Source organism: Emiliania huxleyi, assembly GCF_000372725.1.
Source record: "Emiliania huxleyi CCMP1516 unplaced genomic scaffold EMIHUscaffold_3, whole genome shotgun sequence".
In the NCBI taxonomy this organism is placed as follows: domain Eukaryota; phylum Haptophyta; order Isochrysidales; family Noelaerhabdaceae; genus Emiliania; species Emiliania huxleyi.
In genome coordinates this window covers 2259347-2275212 of record NW_005199770.1, presented here as the reverse complement: position 1 = coordinate 2275212, position 15866 = coordinate 2259347, and the positions used below count along the sequence as shown (strand labels likewise).

Genomic DNA, 15866 nt, shown 5'->3' with positions numbered 1-15866 from the left:
TCCGACTCGATGAGCGACTTGATCGCCGCGATGCCCTTCTTGATGTCGTCGTAGTGGTCGGCGTCCTCGTCCGCCAACATCTCGGCCAGCGTGTCGTCGTCCTTGACGGCGTTCTGCAGCGCACCGTAGAGTTGGCGCGACAGAGTCACCGACAGGTCCTTGAAGAACTTGTCGATCATGGCCGGAATGAGGCCGTCCGCAGTGCCGATGTTCTTGTAGCGCACGTGCAGCGCGACCGCCTCGGCCTCGCGCTCCGCGCCCGGCCGGATGGTGCCCACCTCGATGATGTCGAGGAGGTACTTGTGTTGCTTCGCCGCGGTCCGCAGGTTGCGGAACCACTCGTTGAACTCCCGCTCGGAGCTCTGTTTGTAGGCCGGAATCACCAGCTTGTCCGTCGACGACATGTTGTCGTAATGTCCCGGGGATCGTTGCCCCGCCGCCACCAACTGTGAAGGTCTTCAGTGACCACTCACAAGCTGTTCCAAGGCCCGACAGAAATGTACTGTCAAAACTTTGTTCAAACAAAAGTCCTGGCCCGCGGCCCCCACACCCACAATGACTATCAATCCAGGCTGCGGGTGAAGGGCAAAACCGCGCCGCTGCAGAACGGTTTTTGCAAAACCGCGCCGCAGCGGTACGAAACTGCGCAGATGCAGTCCAGGGGTGGTAAGGACACTATGTGTGTGTGTGTGGCCGTAGACTCCAAGAACGCGCGCACGAAGGCGCTGCGCGCGGATCTCGAGAAGGCGTACTCCCCCGACGCTCTCAAGGACCTCACGTCCGCGAGCCTCGCCAAGTTCAAGACGGGCATCGAGCTGGTGAACAAGTTCCTCAAGGGCTCCCAGTGGCACCTCCCCGACGAGGTGATCGAGGAATACATCCTCGACGCGATCGGCGCCAAGGGGGCCATGCTCGGCGCAAACATGCGCGTGCAGATCGGCATGCAGCGCCAACTCGCCGCGCAATCGGGCAAGACGTACGGCCTCAAGGCGTCCACGCTCGCGATGCAGGGCATCCTCGACCAAGACAACGCGGACCGCGCCAACGAGGCCAAGGCGGCCGCGCAGGCGGCGTTCGAGGCGGAGATTGCCTCGCAAGGCGCGCTCAAGGAGGAGCTCGCGGCCGCCAAGTCCCAGGTCGCCGCTCTCCAGGCGCAGATCAAGTCCGACAAGGGCGGCGGGGACCGCGGCGGCCGCGTAGCCGCTGGGCGCAAGCCGTGCCCCCACTGCAATGGGTTGCACGGTGGCAAGTGCATCGGCGACCTCATCTGCAAGGGGGTCCCTGTCGCCAAGGTGCTCGAGGAACTCCCCGACCGCATCGACCACGAGGCGAAGGTGCGCATGGCCCAGTCCTCGTACAAGAAGGTGTGCGCCAAGTCCCCCGGCCGCACCCTCCCGCACGACCCCTTCGCCAAAAAGTCTGCGCGCCGCGTACATGGCGAGCATGATGCACGTGTACGAGAGGACAAGCGGGACCGTCTTGGGCACGTCGATGTTATTCACCGCGCGGAACATGTCGCCCGCGACCTTGCGGTAGATCGGCTGGAGCGGGTCCTCCTCGATGGCGTACTCTGCTCCGCCACCTGAGTCAATCGCCGGCCCGGTGGACAGACAGCTCGAGGGGTAGTGCGGTGACGGACTCGACCATCACGCCCATGTTCGAGGGCTCGTCCACTGTTGAAGACCGACGACCGCGCAGCCGTCTAGTCGACGGCCACACACACACACATAGTGTCCTTACCACTCAGGGACTGCATCTGCGCAGTTTCGTACCGCTGCGGCGCGGTTTTGCAAAAACCGTTCTGCAGCGGCGCGGTTTTGCCCTTCACCCGCAGCCTGGATTGATAGTCATTGTGGGTGTGGGGGCCGCGGGCCAGGACATTTGTTTGAACAAAGTTTTGACAGTACATTTCTGTCAGACCTTGGAACAGCTTGTGAGTGGTCACTGAAGACCTTCACAGTTGGTGGCGGCGGGGCAACGATCCCCGGGACATTACGACAACATGTCGTCGACGGACAAGCTGGTGATTCCGGCCTACAAACAGGGCTCCGAGCGGGAGTTCAACGAGTGGTTCCGCAACCTGCGGACCGCGGCGAAGCAACACAAGTACCTCCTCGACATCATCGAGGTGGGCACCATCCGGCCGGGCGCGGAGCGCGAGGCCGAGGCGGTCGCGCTGCACGTGCGCTACAAGAACGTCGGCAACGCGGACGGCCTCATCCCGGCCAAGATCGACAAGTTCTTCGAGGACCTGTCGGTGACTCTGTCGCGCCAACTCTACGGTGCGCTGCAGAACGCCGTCAAGGACGACGACACGCTGGCCGAGATGTTGGCGGACGAGGACGCCGACCACTACGACGACATCAAGAAGGGCATCGCGGCGATCAAGTCGTGTTGAAGACCGACGACCGCGCAGCCGTTTAGTCGACGGCCACACACACACACATAGTGTCCTTACCACTCAGGGACTGCATCTGCGCAGTTTCGTACCGCTGCGGCGCGGTTTTGCAAAAACCGTTCTGCAGCGGCGCGGTTTTGCCCTTCACCCGCAGCCTGGATTGATAGTCATTGTGGGTGTGGGGGCCGCGGGCCAGGACTTTTGTTTGAACAAAGTTTTGACAGTACATTTCTGTCAGGCTTTGGAACAGCTTGTGAGTGGTCACTGAAGACCTTCACAGTTGGTAGCGGCGGGGCAACGTGGCGCGCGACGCGCGCGCGTGCGCGTGCGCGCCCAGCCGAGCCCTAGGCCGTCTGCCGTCTGCCGTCTGCCGTCTGCCGTCTGCCGTCGGCCGTCGGCCGTCGGCCGTCGGCCGTCGGCCGTCGGCCGCCGCCGCCGCCGTAGCGGCGGCGAGCGCTCGCCTTTTGCGCGACGCGCAGTGTGGACGCGCGCCGCCCGCCGGACGTGCCGGAGCCGGTCCGGCGCGCGCGCGGGCGGCCAGCGCCTGTAAACAGACAGCTGCCGCCCACACGTTCAAAGGTTGTACTTCCCCCCCCACTTCAAGCCCAGTAGCCGCTATGTTTTCTTTATTTAGCTCATGGCGCTGAGCTACTACCTCATGGCGCTGCGGGCCCCCTACATGCACGAGCTCGTCACGCTCGCGTCTGCGGCATTACTGAGAGCGGCGCCGCTCCGCTGCCGAGTCATGAGCACATTCTCCACCGGCGGAGGGTCCTGCGCCGCGGCGAGCGCCGACGTCAGGCGGCTGGCCGACGGCACATGCTTCAATCGCAAACTCGGCGCACTCAACGTGTTCGAGATTGACGTCGACGAGTCGATCATCGACGAGGCGGCCGAAATCTTCTACGGCCGCGACGCGAGCAGCAGCAGCGACGGCGACGGCGACGGCGACGGCGACGGCGACCATAGCCCCTTTGCAGGCGTGGGCGACAGCGCAGAGCCGTACACTGAGGTCGCGACACCGGCCGGCAACTTTTTCACGCAGCGCGTCAGCGGCTGGAGAAGCAACATAGCGTGGGTCTCGGTCGACGACGAGCACTCCTTTCAGAGATTCGAGGCGCTCTTTGAGCGCCTCGAGCTGCCGCAGCGCTTCTCCTCTGTCATCCCACACTTGAGCTCGCCGCGCCTCTTCAGCGCCTTTTACGTCTGCCGCTCGTGGTGCGAGGCGCACAGCTTCCACACCGACTACATGCGCCCCGTCGGCCTGCACGCGCTCACCCTCATCACGCCGCTGCGCGACTATCAAGAGACGGACTCCTTCCAGCTGACCTACAAGCCGGCCGTCGCGAGCGGCGCGCCGCAATCCGACGGTTACGCAGCGCACGGCTCCGAGGATGCGACGGAGGGGCGGACGGCGCCTCCCGCGCTGCAGCGGTACGCGTACAAGAAGGGCAAGGCGATCGTCTTTGGCTCTCGCTTCGAGCACAGCACCGAGCCTGGCGCGGGCGACGAGGGTGAGGTGCACGCCTATCTCTGCTTCACCTTTGGCACGGACGACCAGTCCAAGTGGGCCGACATTGCGCAGACGCTCGACACGCAGTCGCGCATCGTCCAGCACCCTGATGGAGAGCTGAGGCTCTCCGCGCTGGGTAGAGCCATCGAGGCGGCGCTGCGCGACCTCCAGCGCGGCTCTGGCGGCGGGGGCGCAGAACATCTCTCTTCCGTGGACGCGCATGTCAAACGATAGTATCTCGGCAAAATTCTGGGGGTGCGTTTCCATTTTTATGTTAATTTATGTGTGACCACCACGATAAATCATCATGGATCTCTCACGACTACAACTGCGTCTCTCCGGTCCCGCGCGGCGCCACGGCCCCCCCCCGGGGGAACGCGCAAATCCGGTAATCCGCGGCGCATCTCGAGACGACGACGTCGACCCGGACCGGGCGCACGCGCGCCCGGGGGCCTCCAGCTCCACCTCGCCCCGCTCGCCCCAGGGGCGTCCCTCCAGACCTCCAGCGTGCAGTGTCTGCCCAGTGGACGCGAGAGACGTGTGGAGTTCGCATGCAGCACCGGAGGACAGAGCGATGAGAGTGTCCTTTTCGTAGAGTAATGTCTTAAGTATTATGTTTAGTATCGAGCTCGCAAGTCTCGTGTCTCTCGCCGGCGGGTGGGAGCCGGTAAGTGTGGCCGAGCAGATCAGACAGCACCGTGCGCCGCAGCACGCCCCGGTGCTTGAGGCCGGCGCCGAGCGCGTGGCCAGCGACGGCGTGCCTGACGACGCGCACCCGCTCTGAGGCCAGCAGGCAGGGTGGCAGGTAGTCGAGCTGGCGCAAGTCGGGCGGGTCCTGGCCGACGTGCAACACGATGCGCGCCTCTGCGCCGGCGCACGCGCTCACGAGGTCGGCCCGGAGGCGCTCCTTGCGCGCGTCGCCAAAGTCGTCGCGGCCCGAGTAGTCAAAATCGCGCACGTCAATCTGTGGGACAAGCGCGACGACGGCGCCATTGGCGCTGGCGTGCCGGGAGAAACGCAACGCGGCCGTCGCCCCCATCGACTCGCCCAGGATGCACACCCGGCCGTACGGCGCGCAGAGCGCACTCAGCGTCGCGTCCCACCACCGCCCGTCGTCGTACTCGCCGCTGTACGGGTCGGTCATGTACCACGACTGCGCAGTGTCGAGGCAGTGGGCGAGGACGAGGGTGTCGTCTCCCACCGCGCGCAGCGTCGCGGCGTACTCGGCACGCACCACGCCGTGCCAGCCGAGCGACGAAAAGACGAGCACCAATGTGCGCGCGGAGCTCGGCAGCGTGGGGATGCCCGAGATAGGCGAGTATGAGCTCAGGGCGCCCGCGCCGTCGGCCGTCGACGGCGCGGGCGCAGCGGCGGCGGCGGTGGCGCCAGCGCGCACGATGAGCGGCGCCGGCTCGTCGGCCGCGTGCCACACCGTGCCGAGCGCCGCCGCGCCGCGCTGCGAGCCGGCGTGTCGGCTCGCCGCGACGAGGCTGCGCAGTCCAAGCTTGGATGTCGGGAAGCCGAGTGGGCCGAGCAGCCCCGCGCTGAGCTCGCGGACGGCGACGGCATAGAGCGCACGGACGATGCGCTCGTCGTCGGCGGGCGGCGGCGCGACGGCGACAAAGTCCTGGCGCACGCGGCGCAACCGAGCGGCGGCAAAGACCTCTGCTGCGCGCTCGGACGAGGAGGCCGCCGCTGCCTCGCGACGCTGCTGCTTTGCGGTGGCGAGCGCGGCGCGGCGGGCAGCGAGGAAGGCATCGGAGGCGACGGCGGCAGCAAGCGCATCGAGCGCGGCATCGCGCTCAGCCGGCGGCAGCAGCACAAAGCGCGCCGTCGCGGCGACGGCGGCGGCCGCCTCGGCGGCGGCTGCCGCGTCCACCTCGGCAGCCGCGCGGGCGAGCGCCTCGATCGCGTCATCCCAGAGCGACGCGCTGAAGAGATGCTGACCGAGCGTGTCGCCATTCTCCCAGTCGAAGAAGGCAGCTGCCTCGGCGAGCTCACGCGCGTCGCGCGGCAGCGCGCTGCGGCGCTCGCCGGGAAGCGCCCAGCACACGGCGAGGCTTGCGTCGACCAGCGCTTCAGCCGGCGGCACATCGTCGACCAGCCGCTGCTCGAGGCGCCTCAGGGGTGCGACGGCCGGATGGGCGATGGCGGGCGGCGGCAGCGACACGCCGCAGGCAGAGGCGGCGAGTAGCAGCACGGTGGTCACGCTTCTTAGAGCGGGCAAGCTCATCGCATGCATGTTGAGGCCTGGCGAGTAGAGGCACACGCACGCTCTCTCGAGGTCTCTTGGCAGAGCCCCGGCGAGCCCTCCAATGGGTCCTCGGAGAGGGTACCCTGGGTGGGCGGGGCCTCTACTCGCCAGTGTTGAGGCTTTCGTACTAGGGTGCGAAAAAGAATTTTCCAGCTCTGTACCCGCGCCAGTCCCGTGCCCAGTGTTGTGCTAAAAAGAGTTCTAGAAATACATTTAACTGGCAGTGTCGTGTGCGAAAAAGAATTTTATAGAACTTCGCTGTTTGTTTTCATGGGCGAGGAAACTACAAACACAAAAACAACACAAAAAAAGTTCACTCGCGCGCGCCGCGCGAACAGGGCCCAAATGACGTGTGAGTGTTAGAGTTGTTTGGTATTGGCCTATTGCTAAATCTCTCTCTCAGGAAACTTGCCCTAGATTCACCTTCCTACCTAACCTAACCCTAGACGGCACCCGAACCCAGAGGCAGGCAGAGAGCGTGAGCAGGCGGACATCGCTTCCAGGGAGGGGGGCGCACTTCTGCTCACGCCCCACGCCCGCCTAGGATGTGGTGAAGGCGCTGGGGGGGGTCGGGACCCCCCCCCTAGCATGTGGTGAAGCCTCTGGGGGGGTCGGACCCCCCCCCCCTAGCATGTGGTGGGCACCCCCCAGCAGTTCGTGGGCTAGGAATAGCCGCCAGAGAGCCGATTTTGCCCCCAAAATTGTGAAATCGTGGCTGAAAGACCAATATCTTGGAGAATCTGACCAGTCTCAAGGCTCATGTAGCTCCAAAAGATGATTTTCCCCTCGAAAATGCTGCGAAATGAGGCGTAAAATCAAGGGCCCGGAGGGTCTGACCACGAGTCTCTGGTGGAGCAGGAATAGTACCATTTAGACGCCGCCGCCACAAATATGAAGATGATGGCGCCCGGCGCGAGCTTCCCGCATTTCTGATCTTGCGCGTATCCTTGCTTGATCGGCCTCCGCAGCAGCAGGTGGATCTGAGGGGGTGCGAGAATTAACATGAGAGCCGTGACTGCGTAATGGGAGAAAAGGGAGAGGGGGTTGTGTTCTCTAGGCCCCTAGGGGCCCTACGCGCGGCGTGAGAGCTCGGAAGCGAGCTTTGCACGGCGATCGAGGATGGATGGCGCGGTTCACCCCCTCCTCTCTCTCTCTCACGTCGTATCGATGTATGTCGTATGAGACGTACAGTGCGATGCAAGACGCAATGAGCAGCAGGCGAACAAGCAAATCTAAACCCGTCCGGGCCGTGGGACTTAGGCAGGACCGCACACTGTCCTCGGCGTCGCTCTTCATGAGGGCTCCCCCGGAACCGCTGCTCAGCTTTCTTCATTTCTTAAGGTGGCAGTCCGGGTTTTCGCGAGACGGGTGTCGTCCCGCACGATGGCATCACGCTCACACCTGCCGACCGCCGCCACGGCGGCGAGACGCCTTCTCCGCCACCGCAGCGCCGGCCACAGGCCAGCGCTAGGCAGCTACCGGCCACACCGGGCCGGATTTGCCGGTAACCGTCGCCGCACACTCCTACGTCCACGCCGCTGTGACGTCTGGCGACGAGGCGCCGGCCGCCAAGCTTCATCGCCAACGTGGTCGCTGGCTGGTCCTCTCGGCTCGGCCACGCGTCGGCCCAGCTCACACGAGCTCCAGACAGCCACCAGTCGCCGCGCGCAAAGCGTACGGGTCGCCGGCTCCCTGTTGTGCTCTCACGCTGGCCGGCGTAAAACTGTACTGGCAGTTGTCATGCCGTACCCGTCGCGTTTCGAAAGGGAGCCCTCAATCGACGCGTCTACACGCACCGCGCCACCGCTCTCCACAACTGCTACCGTGGACATCAAGCTCCTCGACTCGATCTGCGGCTACGACGGCGCTCTAGCTGCTGGCTCTCGCGAGTGTCTGGCGACCCACTCAGGCTTGCGAAACGGCCGCCCACGGCGACGTGTTTCGAGCTCGCTGGCCTTCTCCGCGCGGTTGGGCCCGCCCCTAGTCGGGGCCGACCCGCCCAGTCACTGGGCAGCGCGTGCGCCGTCATCCTGGACGACGGTGTGCCGATGCATCCGGGAGGCTCCGCGGGGCTGCTATAGCAGCCTCGGGAGGGTCGAAAATCGAAGCCGGAGCGGCGGACCACGGAAGCTCCACGGACGGTGAGGCGGGCTGTGGTTGGCCCCCCCTGACCGGGTGAGGGAGTGGCGCCCCGGGAGTGCCGCTCCGGCGACGTCTGTGGCCTCCAAGGTACCGTGACCGCGGTGCTCGCTCTCGCGGCCGTCTCACGACCCGCTCGAGACGAAAACTGGAGCGGACGGTGCGACGAACCGCGAGTGGGATGGTCTTCTCCGCCCGGCTGGGGCCGCCCCTAGTCGGGGCCGATCCGCCCAGTCACTGGGCAGTGCGTGCGCCGGCGTTCTGGACGACGGTGTGCTGGTGCATCCGGGAGGCTCCGCGGGGCTGCTCTAGCAGCCTCGGGAGGGTCGAAAATCGAAGCCGAAGCGGCGGACCACGGAAGCTCCACGGACGGTGAGGCGGGCTGTGGTTGGCCCCCCCTGACCGGGTGAGGGAGTGGCGCCCCGGGAGTGCCGCTCCGGCGACGTCTGTGGCCTCCACGGTACCGTGACCGCGCCGGCCTCGCTCGGGAGGCTCTTTCGGAGCCGTCGGCCTCCGAAACCGTCGCGTTGCTGCGCCTGGACGGCTTCGATGCTCGCCAAACCCGTCGGCACCGTTCATATACACATGAATTGTGAGTGAACGCGCATTTTTTGGCGATTTCATTCGCATATGCCGAAATGTTAGTTTCGATCTAGTCCTCACGGACACAAAACAGAGGCCTCCTAGCACGGAGAAGCGACTAAGAGTCGCCGACGTGCGAATGAAATCGCCGAAAAATACGCCCGGAATCACAATTGATCCCGTCGACAAGGCGCCCCAATCGCGGAGGTCTGGCGCGGGCGTGGAGGCGAGCATCGACGCCTCGACGGTTGCTCTTCAGAGGCCGTAAACAGGCGCCTGAAAAAGGAGAGAACGCGAGACTGATCACGCGCGCGGAAAAGCCCGAGGGGCGAATCTAAAGTGCCGAGGCGCTTGCTGATCACCCCAGCTAGGGCCACGGAGGCGCTCGCGGCAGGTCTCCGCGCGCGCGCTGGCCGGTGGCAGCTGATCTCGGGCGGCGGGCGGCGGGAATGGGCTCGGGCGGCACCTTTTGCCCTCAAAAGTCGTTCGAGAGTACCGGGTCGCGGCGGGAACGCGCCCATCCGCTCGATGGGTGTCAGGAGTCGATCGCCTGCGCCAGGAGCGAGCACGGGAGTCGTCGCGATGGGAGTCGTAGCGGCGTGGCGCTCGGCTTCGAGAGAGCGACGTGGGCGCGGCGGCGCGGGCGGCCGGTGGGGCGCGTGAGGTCCGCACCTTCGCGACGGGCAGGCTCGATACGGCCGCTGGCCGGGGCGGCCGCTCGACCGGCCGCCGCGGTCGTTCCGGCGGCGGCGTCGGCGTCGGCGTCGCGAGCGAACTGGCTCGCATTCGACGAGCGACCCTCTTCACAGAACCCGGACTGCCACCCCAAGAATTCTTCATTTCTCGGCGGCGAAAATGTCTACTCCGCTGCTCGTCGGCACGTACGGCGAGAAGCTGGGGCACGTGGACGGCAAGGGCAAGGGCGTGTACGCCGTGCGCTTTGACCGCGAGACACTGAGCCTCGTGCCGTTCACGCCGACGGCTGGGCTCACGACGCCACAGCTCGGCGGCGCCTCCGGCCTTGTCAACCCGACGTGGCTCACCTCCTGCGGCGACGGAAAAGTCCTCTACATTTGCGACGAGCGTGGCGACGGTCCGGGCAATTTGGCGGCCGTCAGCGTCGATGCGGCGACTGGCGCGCTCGCGCTCCTCAACAGCATCCCGGCGGACGACCGCGCTGGCGGCGCGGCGTGCTGCCACGCGAGCGTCACTCCTGGCGGAGCGCACGTCGTCGCATCCAACTACTGCGCCGGTTCGGTCGTCGCTGTCGCGCGCCGCGCGGACGGCTCGCTCGACGCGCCGTCGGCGCAGTACGTGCACCTGCCGCCCGCCAGCCACCCGGTCAGCTTTCCCGGCCCGAACGCGGCGCGCCAAGAGGCGAGCCACGCGCACATGGCGTATTGTTCGGCCGGTACGCACGGCACGACCATCCTGGTGCCCGACCTCGGGTGCGACGTCGTGTGGTCGATCCCGTACGACGCGGAGAGCGCCAAGCCGCTCGGCGAGCCTGTCGCGACGGCGTCTCCGCCCGAGCTGCGCGGCGGCGGCCCACGCCACCTCGTTCGCCACCCGACCGAGCCACTCGTGTACGTGGGGTATGAGCTGACGTCGGTGCTCGCCGCGTACCCGATCGACAAGAGGACGGGCGCCATCGCGGGCGACGAGCCGCTCTGCGCGCTCAACGTGCTCGACGGCGACGCGGGCGGCTTCATGGGAGGCTCCGGCGAGGACGCCGACCTCAGCAGCGTCGAGGCGTACCAAACGACGGTCCGAAAGTACGCGCGCCTCCTGCAGGGGTCCGCGGCGGCCGCCACCGCCGCGTGGCACGGCGGCGAGCACCGGGGCGGCGTGCCGCTCTGCTCGGACAAGGCGACGAGCATCGCGGCCGTCCGCCTCGCGCCGGGCGACGCGCCCTCGCACGTGGTCGTGTCGTCGCGCCTCGTCGACGCCGCTGGCGCGCTCTCGTGCGTGGCGCTCACGCCCGGCGGCCTCTTCAAGAGTGCCGAGGACGAGCCCGTGCGCATCACGAGCACCCTCGGCCGCACGCCGCGCGACTTTGTGCTCCTGCCGCCGCCGAGCAGCGCGGGGGGGCGCGGCCGGAAGCGCGGCCGGGCCGCCGGCGCCGCCGAGCCGCCGGGCGGCGCGAGCGACGACGGTGTGGTGGCGCTGGTGGCGAACCAGGACTCGGGCTCGATTGTGGTGCTGCGCGAGGGCAGGGAGGCCACGCCGCTCACGAACGGCGACGCCATCCCCACGCCCGTGTGCTTGTGCCTGCCGACCTGCCGTGAAGTTTCCCCATAGTAATTCCTCTCGTCGGCTTCTTTTAATCCAAGCACCCAGCTCACGGGGATGGTGTATACATATAATCATTCTGGAGGAGACAGCCTCATTTTCTCGTCGCTCGTCCGAAAGGCGAATTCTTTTCGAAGCCGCAAAAACAAAACACGCGCCATTCGCTCTCACCTGGCAACCCTGTCTGCACGTCTCGCGCGCGCGTGAACAGGGCTCCAGGCCCCAAATGACGTGTGAGTGTTAGAGTTGTTTGGGAGAGAGAGAGATTTTTAGCAATAGCCTATAAGGAATAGCCAATACCAAACAACTCTAAAAATCTCTCGAAGCCTGACGAAGGTGTACACACCTGTGTTGTGCCAGTGCGCGCCAGTCCCGTGCCCAGTGTCGTGCGAGGGAGTTTTGTTGTAAAATTCGTCCTCGCAGGAGTCGCTTAGGCGGCTCCCGTGGTGTAGCTGCAGTCCTAATGACAATTTTTTTTGAGAGCGCCTTCGTTGTTAATATATAATTTTTTTCCCTCTGTACTCCTTGCGACGCCCCCCAAGGGCTCTCTCTCCTTGCTTATTCCGATGGCGCCAGTAGCGGGTTTTGAAGCGATCTCCGACGCCGAGTGGCAGCGCTTTCTCGACGCGCGCGACGGCAGCGTCGCCGACGCGTCGGAGATGCTCCGCGAGCACCTCGCGTGGCGCGCGGCGACCCTGCCGCTGCCGGCCGGCACGCCGGCGCTGGGCGCGGGCCTGCCGGACCTGCTGGTATTTGACGGCAAGGCGCGGTCAGGTCACCGCGTCGCGGTGCTCATGGCTGCGATGTACGACCCGGACCTCGCCGACGTGGATACCTATGCCAACGCCATCGCCGCCAAGCTCGATGCGTCGCTCGACCGCGACGTCGCCGAGCGGGTCACCATCATTGCGGACACGCGCGGCGGCGACGGGTGGGCGAACCCGCCGGCGACCTCGGTCGTGCCCTTTATGCGCGCCGTCTCGGCCACGCTCTCGGCCAACTTCCCCGAGCGGCTCCACTGCCTGGTCGTGATGCCGGTGCCGTGGATCGCCTCGACGCTGTGGACCGTCGTCAAGCAGTTCCTCGACCCGGAGACGGCGCGCAAGGTGGTGCTTCTCGACGGGGCGGCGGACCGCGCGGCGCCGTTGCCCGACTCCCTCGGCGAGTACCTCGACCAGGACTGCACTCGCCTGCTCACAGAGCACCGCAGCCGCGCGATCGAGGCGTCTCAGCCCAAGGCGTCGTGAGCCGCGCCCGCGACTGTGACCTCAGACCCTCAGACCGAACCTTGTGTGGCGCCGGCGCGATAGCAGAGCGGGGTTCTCGCGAGCGCTTCTCACTCTGACCTCTCGTTCGATGATGTGGGTTTGGAGAATATATCCCCGCCCCGGGCGCGCGCGAGACGTGCGCACTTCCGGCACTGGCTTTCTCTGGCCTCTCCTCTCCCTGCTATACCAGTCCGTCTTTTGATTGTTTCCGTATTGGACGCTGGAATAAAGAAAATCGGGTGGCTCGTCGCCCGTGGAGCGTGGTCCAACCCTATTCACACGGGCGCCGGCGCTTGGAGTTTCCCTGTGTTAGTGCCAGTACGCGCCAGTCCGGTTCCCACTTAATTTTTCTTTTATTTTCGCTGTACCTTCTCTCACCCTCCTTCCCCGCGCGATCGCCGCCGCGCTCAGCACCGCCGAGGCTAGGAGTGGGGCGGCTGCGGGTGTCGCGGATATCGATGAGAGAAGCGCTGGAGACGCTCGTGCTGAACCCGGCCTCGGCCCTCACGGCGGCGGTCGCGTATGGCATGATGCTGCGCTCGGGCGCAACCTTCGGCAGCCTGCTCAACCCTTGGGGGCTGAGCCTTCCGCTGTGGGTCGCGGGGTATCTGGCAGTTCGCATGGCGCTGCTCGGCTTCGTGGACGGTTTCGTGTGGGCGCTCGCGCCGCGGCTTCCGGCGCTGCCATCCCGCGTCGGACCCAAGCCGGTCTTCCAGCACAAGATCAACGCCACCGACGTGGCGTACCTCGTCGTCAACTCGACGGTGGAGTACGTATTTGCGCTCCAGATCTCGCACCTGCTGTGGTTCGCGCCGCTCGTCGTGAGAGCGCCCACCAGCCTCTCGCTGCTCAACGGGCCACTCGCGTTTTGGCGCGCGCCCCTAGACTGCCGCAAGACTAGATGGAGCGCGAACCGCCTCGGCCCGGCCCGCGAGGGAGCGTTTGCCGGCGTCGAGTCCCGACCGCTGTTCCGTCGGCGCAGGATGCTGCTCGTGGTCGACGACATGCTCTACGCGCCGCTGCACCGCGCCATGCACTTGCAGGCGGTGTATCGCTGGGTGCACAAGCACCACCACCGCAACACGTTTCCAGCGCGCGGCTACATCGACGCCGCCAACGAGCACCCGGTGCGGCGGCCGCTCGCCAAGCAGACCCCTCCTCCCAGAGAGCCCCTAATCCTCGCCCCCCCCCCCCCCCCACACCCTCGGCTCCCACCTTGGTCCAGGTCGAGCAGATCGCCGCGCTCTGCCTGCACTGGGTTGCTGTCCATGTGGTGCGCCCCCCCCCCCCACACACACACTCACACTCACACTCACACACCACCCCTACCCCCCTTCTCCTCCAACCCACCGACCCGCCGCCGCCGCCGGCCGATCAGCCTCTTCACCGCGGCCCGCCCCTCGCAGGTTGCGCACACGGCGGGGCTGCACGTCGCGGCCGTGCTCGCCCACTTCGGAGTCAAGGCCCTCGGCGCCTGCTTCAACCACACCGGGTACGACGTGCAGCTGCGCTTCTGTGGCATCGAGTACTCCGTGCGCGCGCACGAGACGCACCACCGCAAGCCAAACACCAACTTTGCGCAGTACGTCATGTTTTGGGACAAGCTGATGGGCACGTACAAGGAGTACGAGTCGGGGGTCAAGGCCTCCGCAGCTGCCGCCGCCACGCCCGCCAACCTGTCCAAGCCGGACGCGGCGCGGCTTCCGGCGTGGGCCGACCCCGCTGTCGAGGCGCGAGAAGGGCGCGTGACAGAGCGACCCCAGCCCCGCGCCGGGTAGGCCTAGACCCATGGTGACCGCGTCCCGCCCAGCCCCTACCCACGTACCGAGTCGCTGCCGTCGCGTCTCTGACTGAGGCGTAGCATGGATAGAAGAGGCGCTGCTTTTATTTGTGAGACGAGAAGAAGAAGAAGAAAAACTTGTTCCAGTCTTAGCAAGCAAAAAGGAGCGCACACACGACTCAGCACGTCTGACGTCTGGGACCTACCGCGGGCACATCGACCCATGGTGCGCGTAGCTATGACAGGGACCGCGGCCGCGGAGCCGGCGGCGGACGGGGCTGGCGCGCAAGCGCCGGCCACCGTCGGGCCGCCGGGAACGAATCGCTACGATCGCGCGCACATGGAAGACTGCCTCATTGGACATTGCCGCAAGGCTCGCAGGTGTGTCGCAGCTCAGGTATGAGTGCCCTGGCTACGCGGCTCGTCGCCAAGGAGTTAGTTTTTTAGAAGAAGAAGAAAACACGTGCGATTACTAAACAAGTGACAAAACGACGCAAGGTCAACGTCAAGGATGAAGGAACCATTGGTGGAATGGTTGGGTAGTAGGGGTAGAGGGTTGCCCATGATTTAGACCTGCTCGCAGGCGAGCGCTGAACTAAGCCCCCGGAAGGAGACAGGCTCAAACTTAGACGCTGGTGATCGGACTCACGAACTTAGACGACACCCGAGGCGGCCAGTTCCGGGTCTCTGCAGCCCCCGCACAGCCACGGAGCCCAGCCAGGCCGCCCGGTCCGGCCCGCGGTCTGCTAAATAAAAAGTGTAAACCCTGGATAAATTGTGCACGACCCCATGGGTCAAATAGGTAGCGCCGTCGCCACTTGCCGCGCACGCCCTCCTCTCAGCCTCCGTGCGCAAGTCCCAAGTGGCGACGCACGCGCCACTTGAACTTGTACACAACGGCTGCCCGCCGCAGAGGCGAAGAAAATTTGAGGCAGCCCTAATGATCACGCGGCCGACTTAGCCCGCATAAGAGGCTCTCGCCGATCTTAGACCGCGTAAGCACCCCAGCGTGACCGGTCACGCTTAGACCTGTTAAGCCTCGAGGCTCAGAACTTAGCCTAGTACCCAACCACGCATCTCTGGGGGGGCGCGGGGGCCCCCGGAGGCACCGTGCGCCGTGCCGCAGTGCGGAGAAACGGGGCCCCGGCTCTACTTGTCTCTACTAGCACCGAACTTCCCGATTAAGCTTTAGTCAGAGGGCAGATTTGGAGAGATCTCGAGGAGTACATACAAATAGACCCTCCAATCATCAGAAAACTCCAACCTGATCGGTCGTACTGACCGCCGACAGATCACTCCAAACAGCAGACAGGCCGACGTCTGCACGCGGCCGGCCGGGCGAGAGGCTTGACACGATCCGACCCTGCGACCCTGACGCTGCTGCTCTAGCTATCAGACATGCACTGCTGACTGCTGCCACAATGTGCGACCTGTGCTGGCCCACTTGGCGGCCTTCCCGGTCAGTGGTGAGGCGCAGTTCAGAGCTGTCGATGGCGCGTCCGGGCTGTTAGCCGACTCGAAGCCTGGTGCGACACAGTTGCCGTTTATGGTCGGAGAGGCCTCTTTGTTGTCTGCATGGGGCCAGATGTGCTCGATCGTCGAGCGCGAGGGCACCAACTTGGCTGGCGTGTGGCTCGTCG

The 15866-nt window shown here is 65.6% G+C and overlaps 4 protein-coding genes across 4 annotated transcripts; 3 read left to right on the top strand and 1 right to left on the bottom strand.

Annotated features, from left to right (window-relative positions):
- Positions 1-3035: 3035 nt before the first annotated feature.
- On the top strand, positions 3036-4145 carry EMIHUDRAFT_195756 (hypothetical protein; the record flags this gene model as incomplete). Its single annotated transcript, XM_005775514.1, has 2 exons — positions 3036-3271; positions 3392-4145. 2 exons carry the CDS (start codon positions 3036-3038, stop codon positions 4143-4145), a joined length of 990 nt encoding a protein of 329 aa, XP_005775571.1.
- Positions 4146-4515: 370 nt separating this feature from the next.
- EMIHUDRAFT_195755 (hypothetical protein) lies at positions 4516-6144 on the bottom strand (the record flags this gene model as incomplete). Its single annotated transcript, XM_005775513.1, has 3 exons — positions 4516-5133; positions 5398-5606; positions 5859-6144. The coding sequence occupies 3 exons, from the start codon at positions 6142-6144 to the stop codon at positions 4516-4518; spliced, it is 1113 nt and encodes a 370-aa protein (XP_005775570.1).
- A 5557-nt stretch (positions 6145-11701) lies between these two features.
- EMIHUDRAFT_432191 (hypothetical protein) lies at positions 11702-12681 on the top strand. Its single transcript, XM_005775512.1, has one exon. The coding sequence runs from the start codon at positions 11745-11747 to the stop codon at positions 12423-12425; it is 681 nt and encodes a 226-aa protein (XP_005775569.1). The 5' UTR covers positions 11702-11744; the 3' UTR covers positions 12426-12681.
- Positions 12682-12835: 154 nt separating this feature from the next.
- Positions 12836-14368, top strand: EMIHUDRAFT_349708 (hypothetical protein). The gene is made up of 4 exons (XM_005775511.1): positions 12836-13317; positions 13429-13573; positions 13672-13719; positions 13853-14368. Exons 1-4 carry the CDS (start codon positions 12905-12907, stop codon positions 14222-14224), a joined length of 978 nt encoding a protein of 325 aa, XP_005775568.1. The 5' UTR covers positions 12836-12904; the 3' UTR covers positions 14225-14368.
- Positions 14369-15866: the final 1498 nt, after the last annotated feature.

Coding starts and splice junctions, on each gene's coding strand:
- EMIHUDRAFT_432191 (XM_005775512.1), top strand. CDS start 11,745: ATGGCGCCAGTAGCGGGTTTTGAAGCGATCTCCGACGCCGAGTGGCAG.
- EMIHUDRAFT_349708 (XM_005775511.1), top strand. CDS start 12,905: ATGAGAGAAGCGCTGGAGACGCTCGTGCTGAACCCGGCCTCGGCCCTC. Junction 13,318..13,428: donor AACGGGCCACTCGCGTTTTG/GCGCGCGCCCCT, acceptor CCGTCGGCGCAG/GATGCTGCTCGTGGTCGACG. Junction 13,720..13,852: donor ACTGGGTTGCTGTCCATGTG/GTGCGCCCCCCC, acceptor CGCCCCTCGCAG/GTTGCGCACACGGCGGGGCT.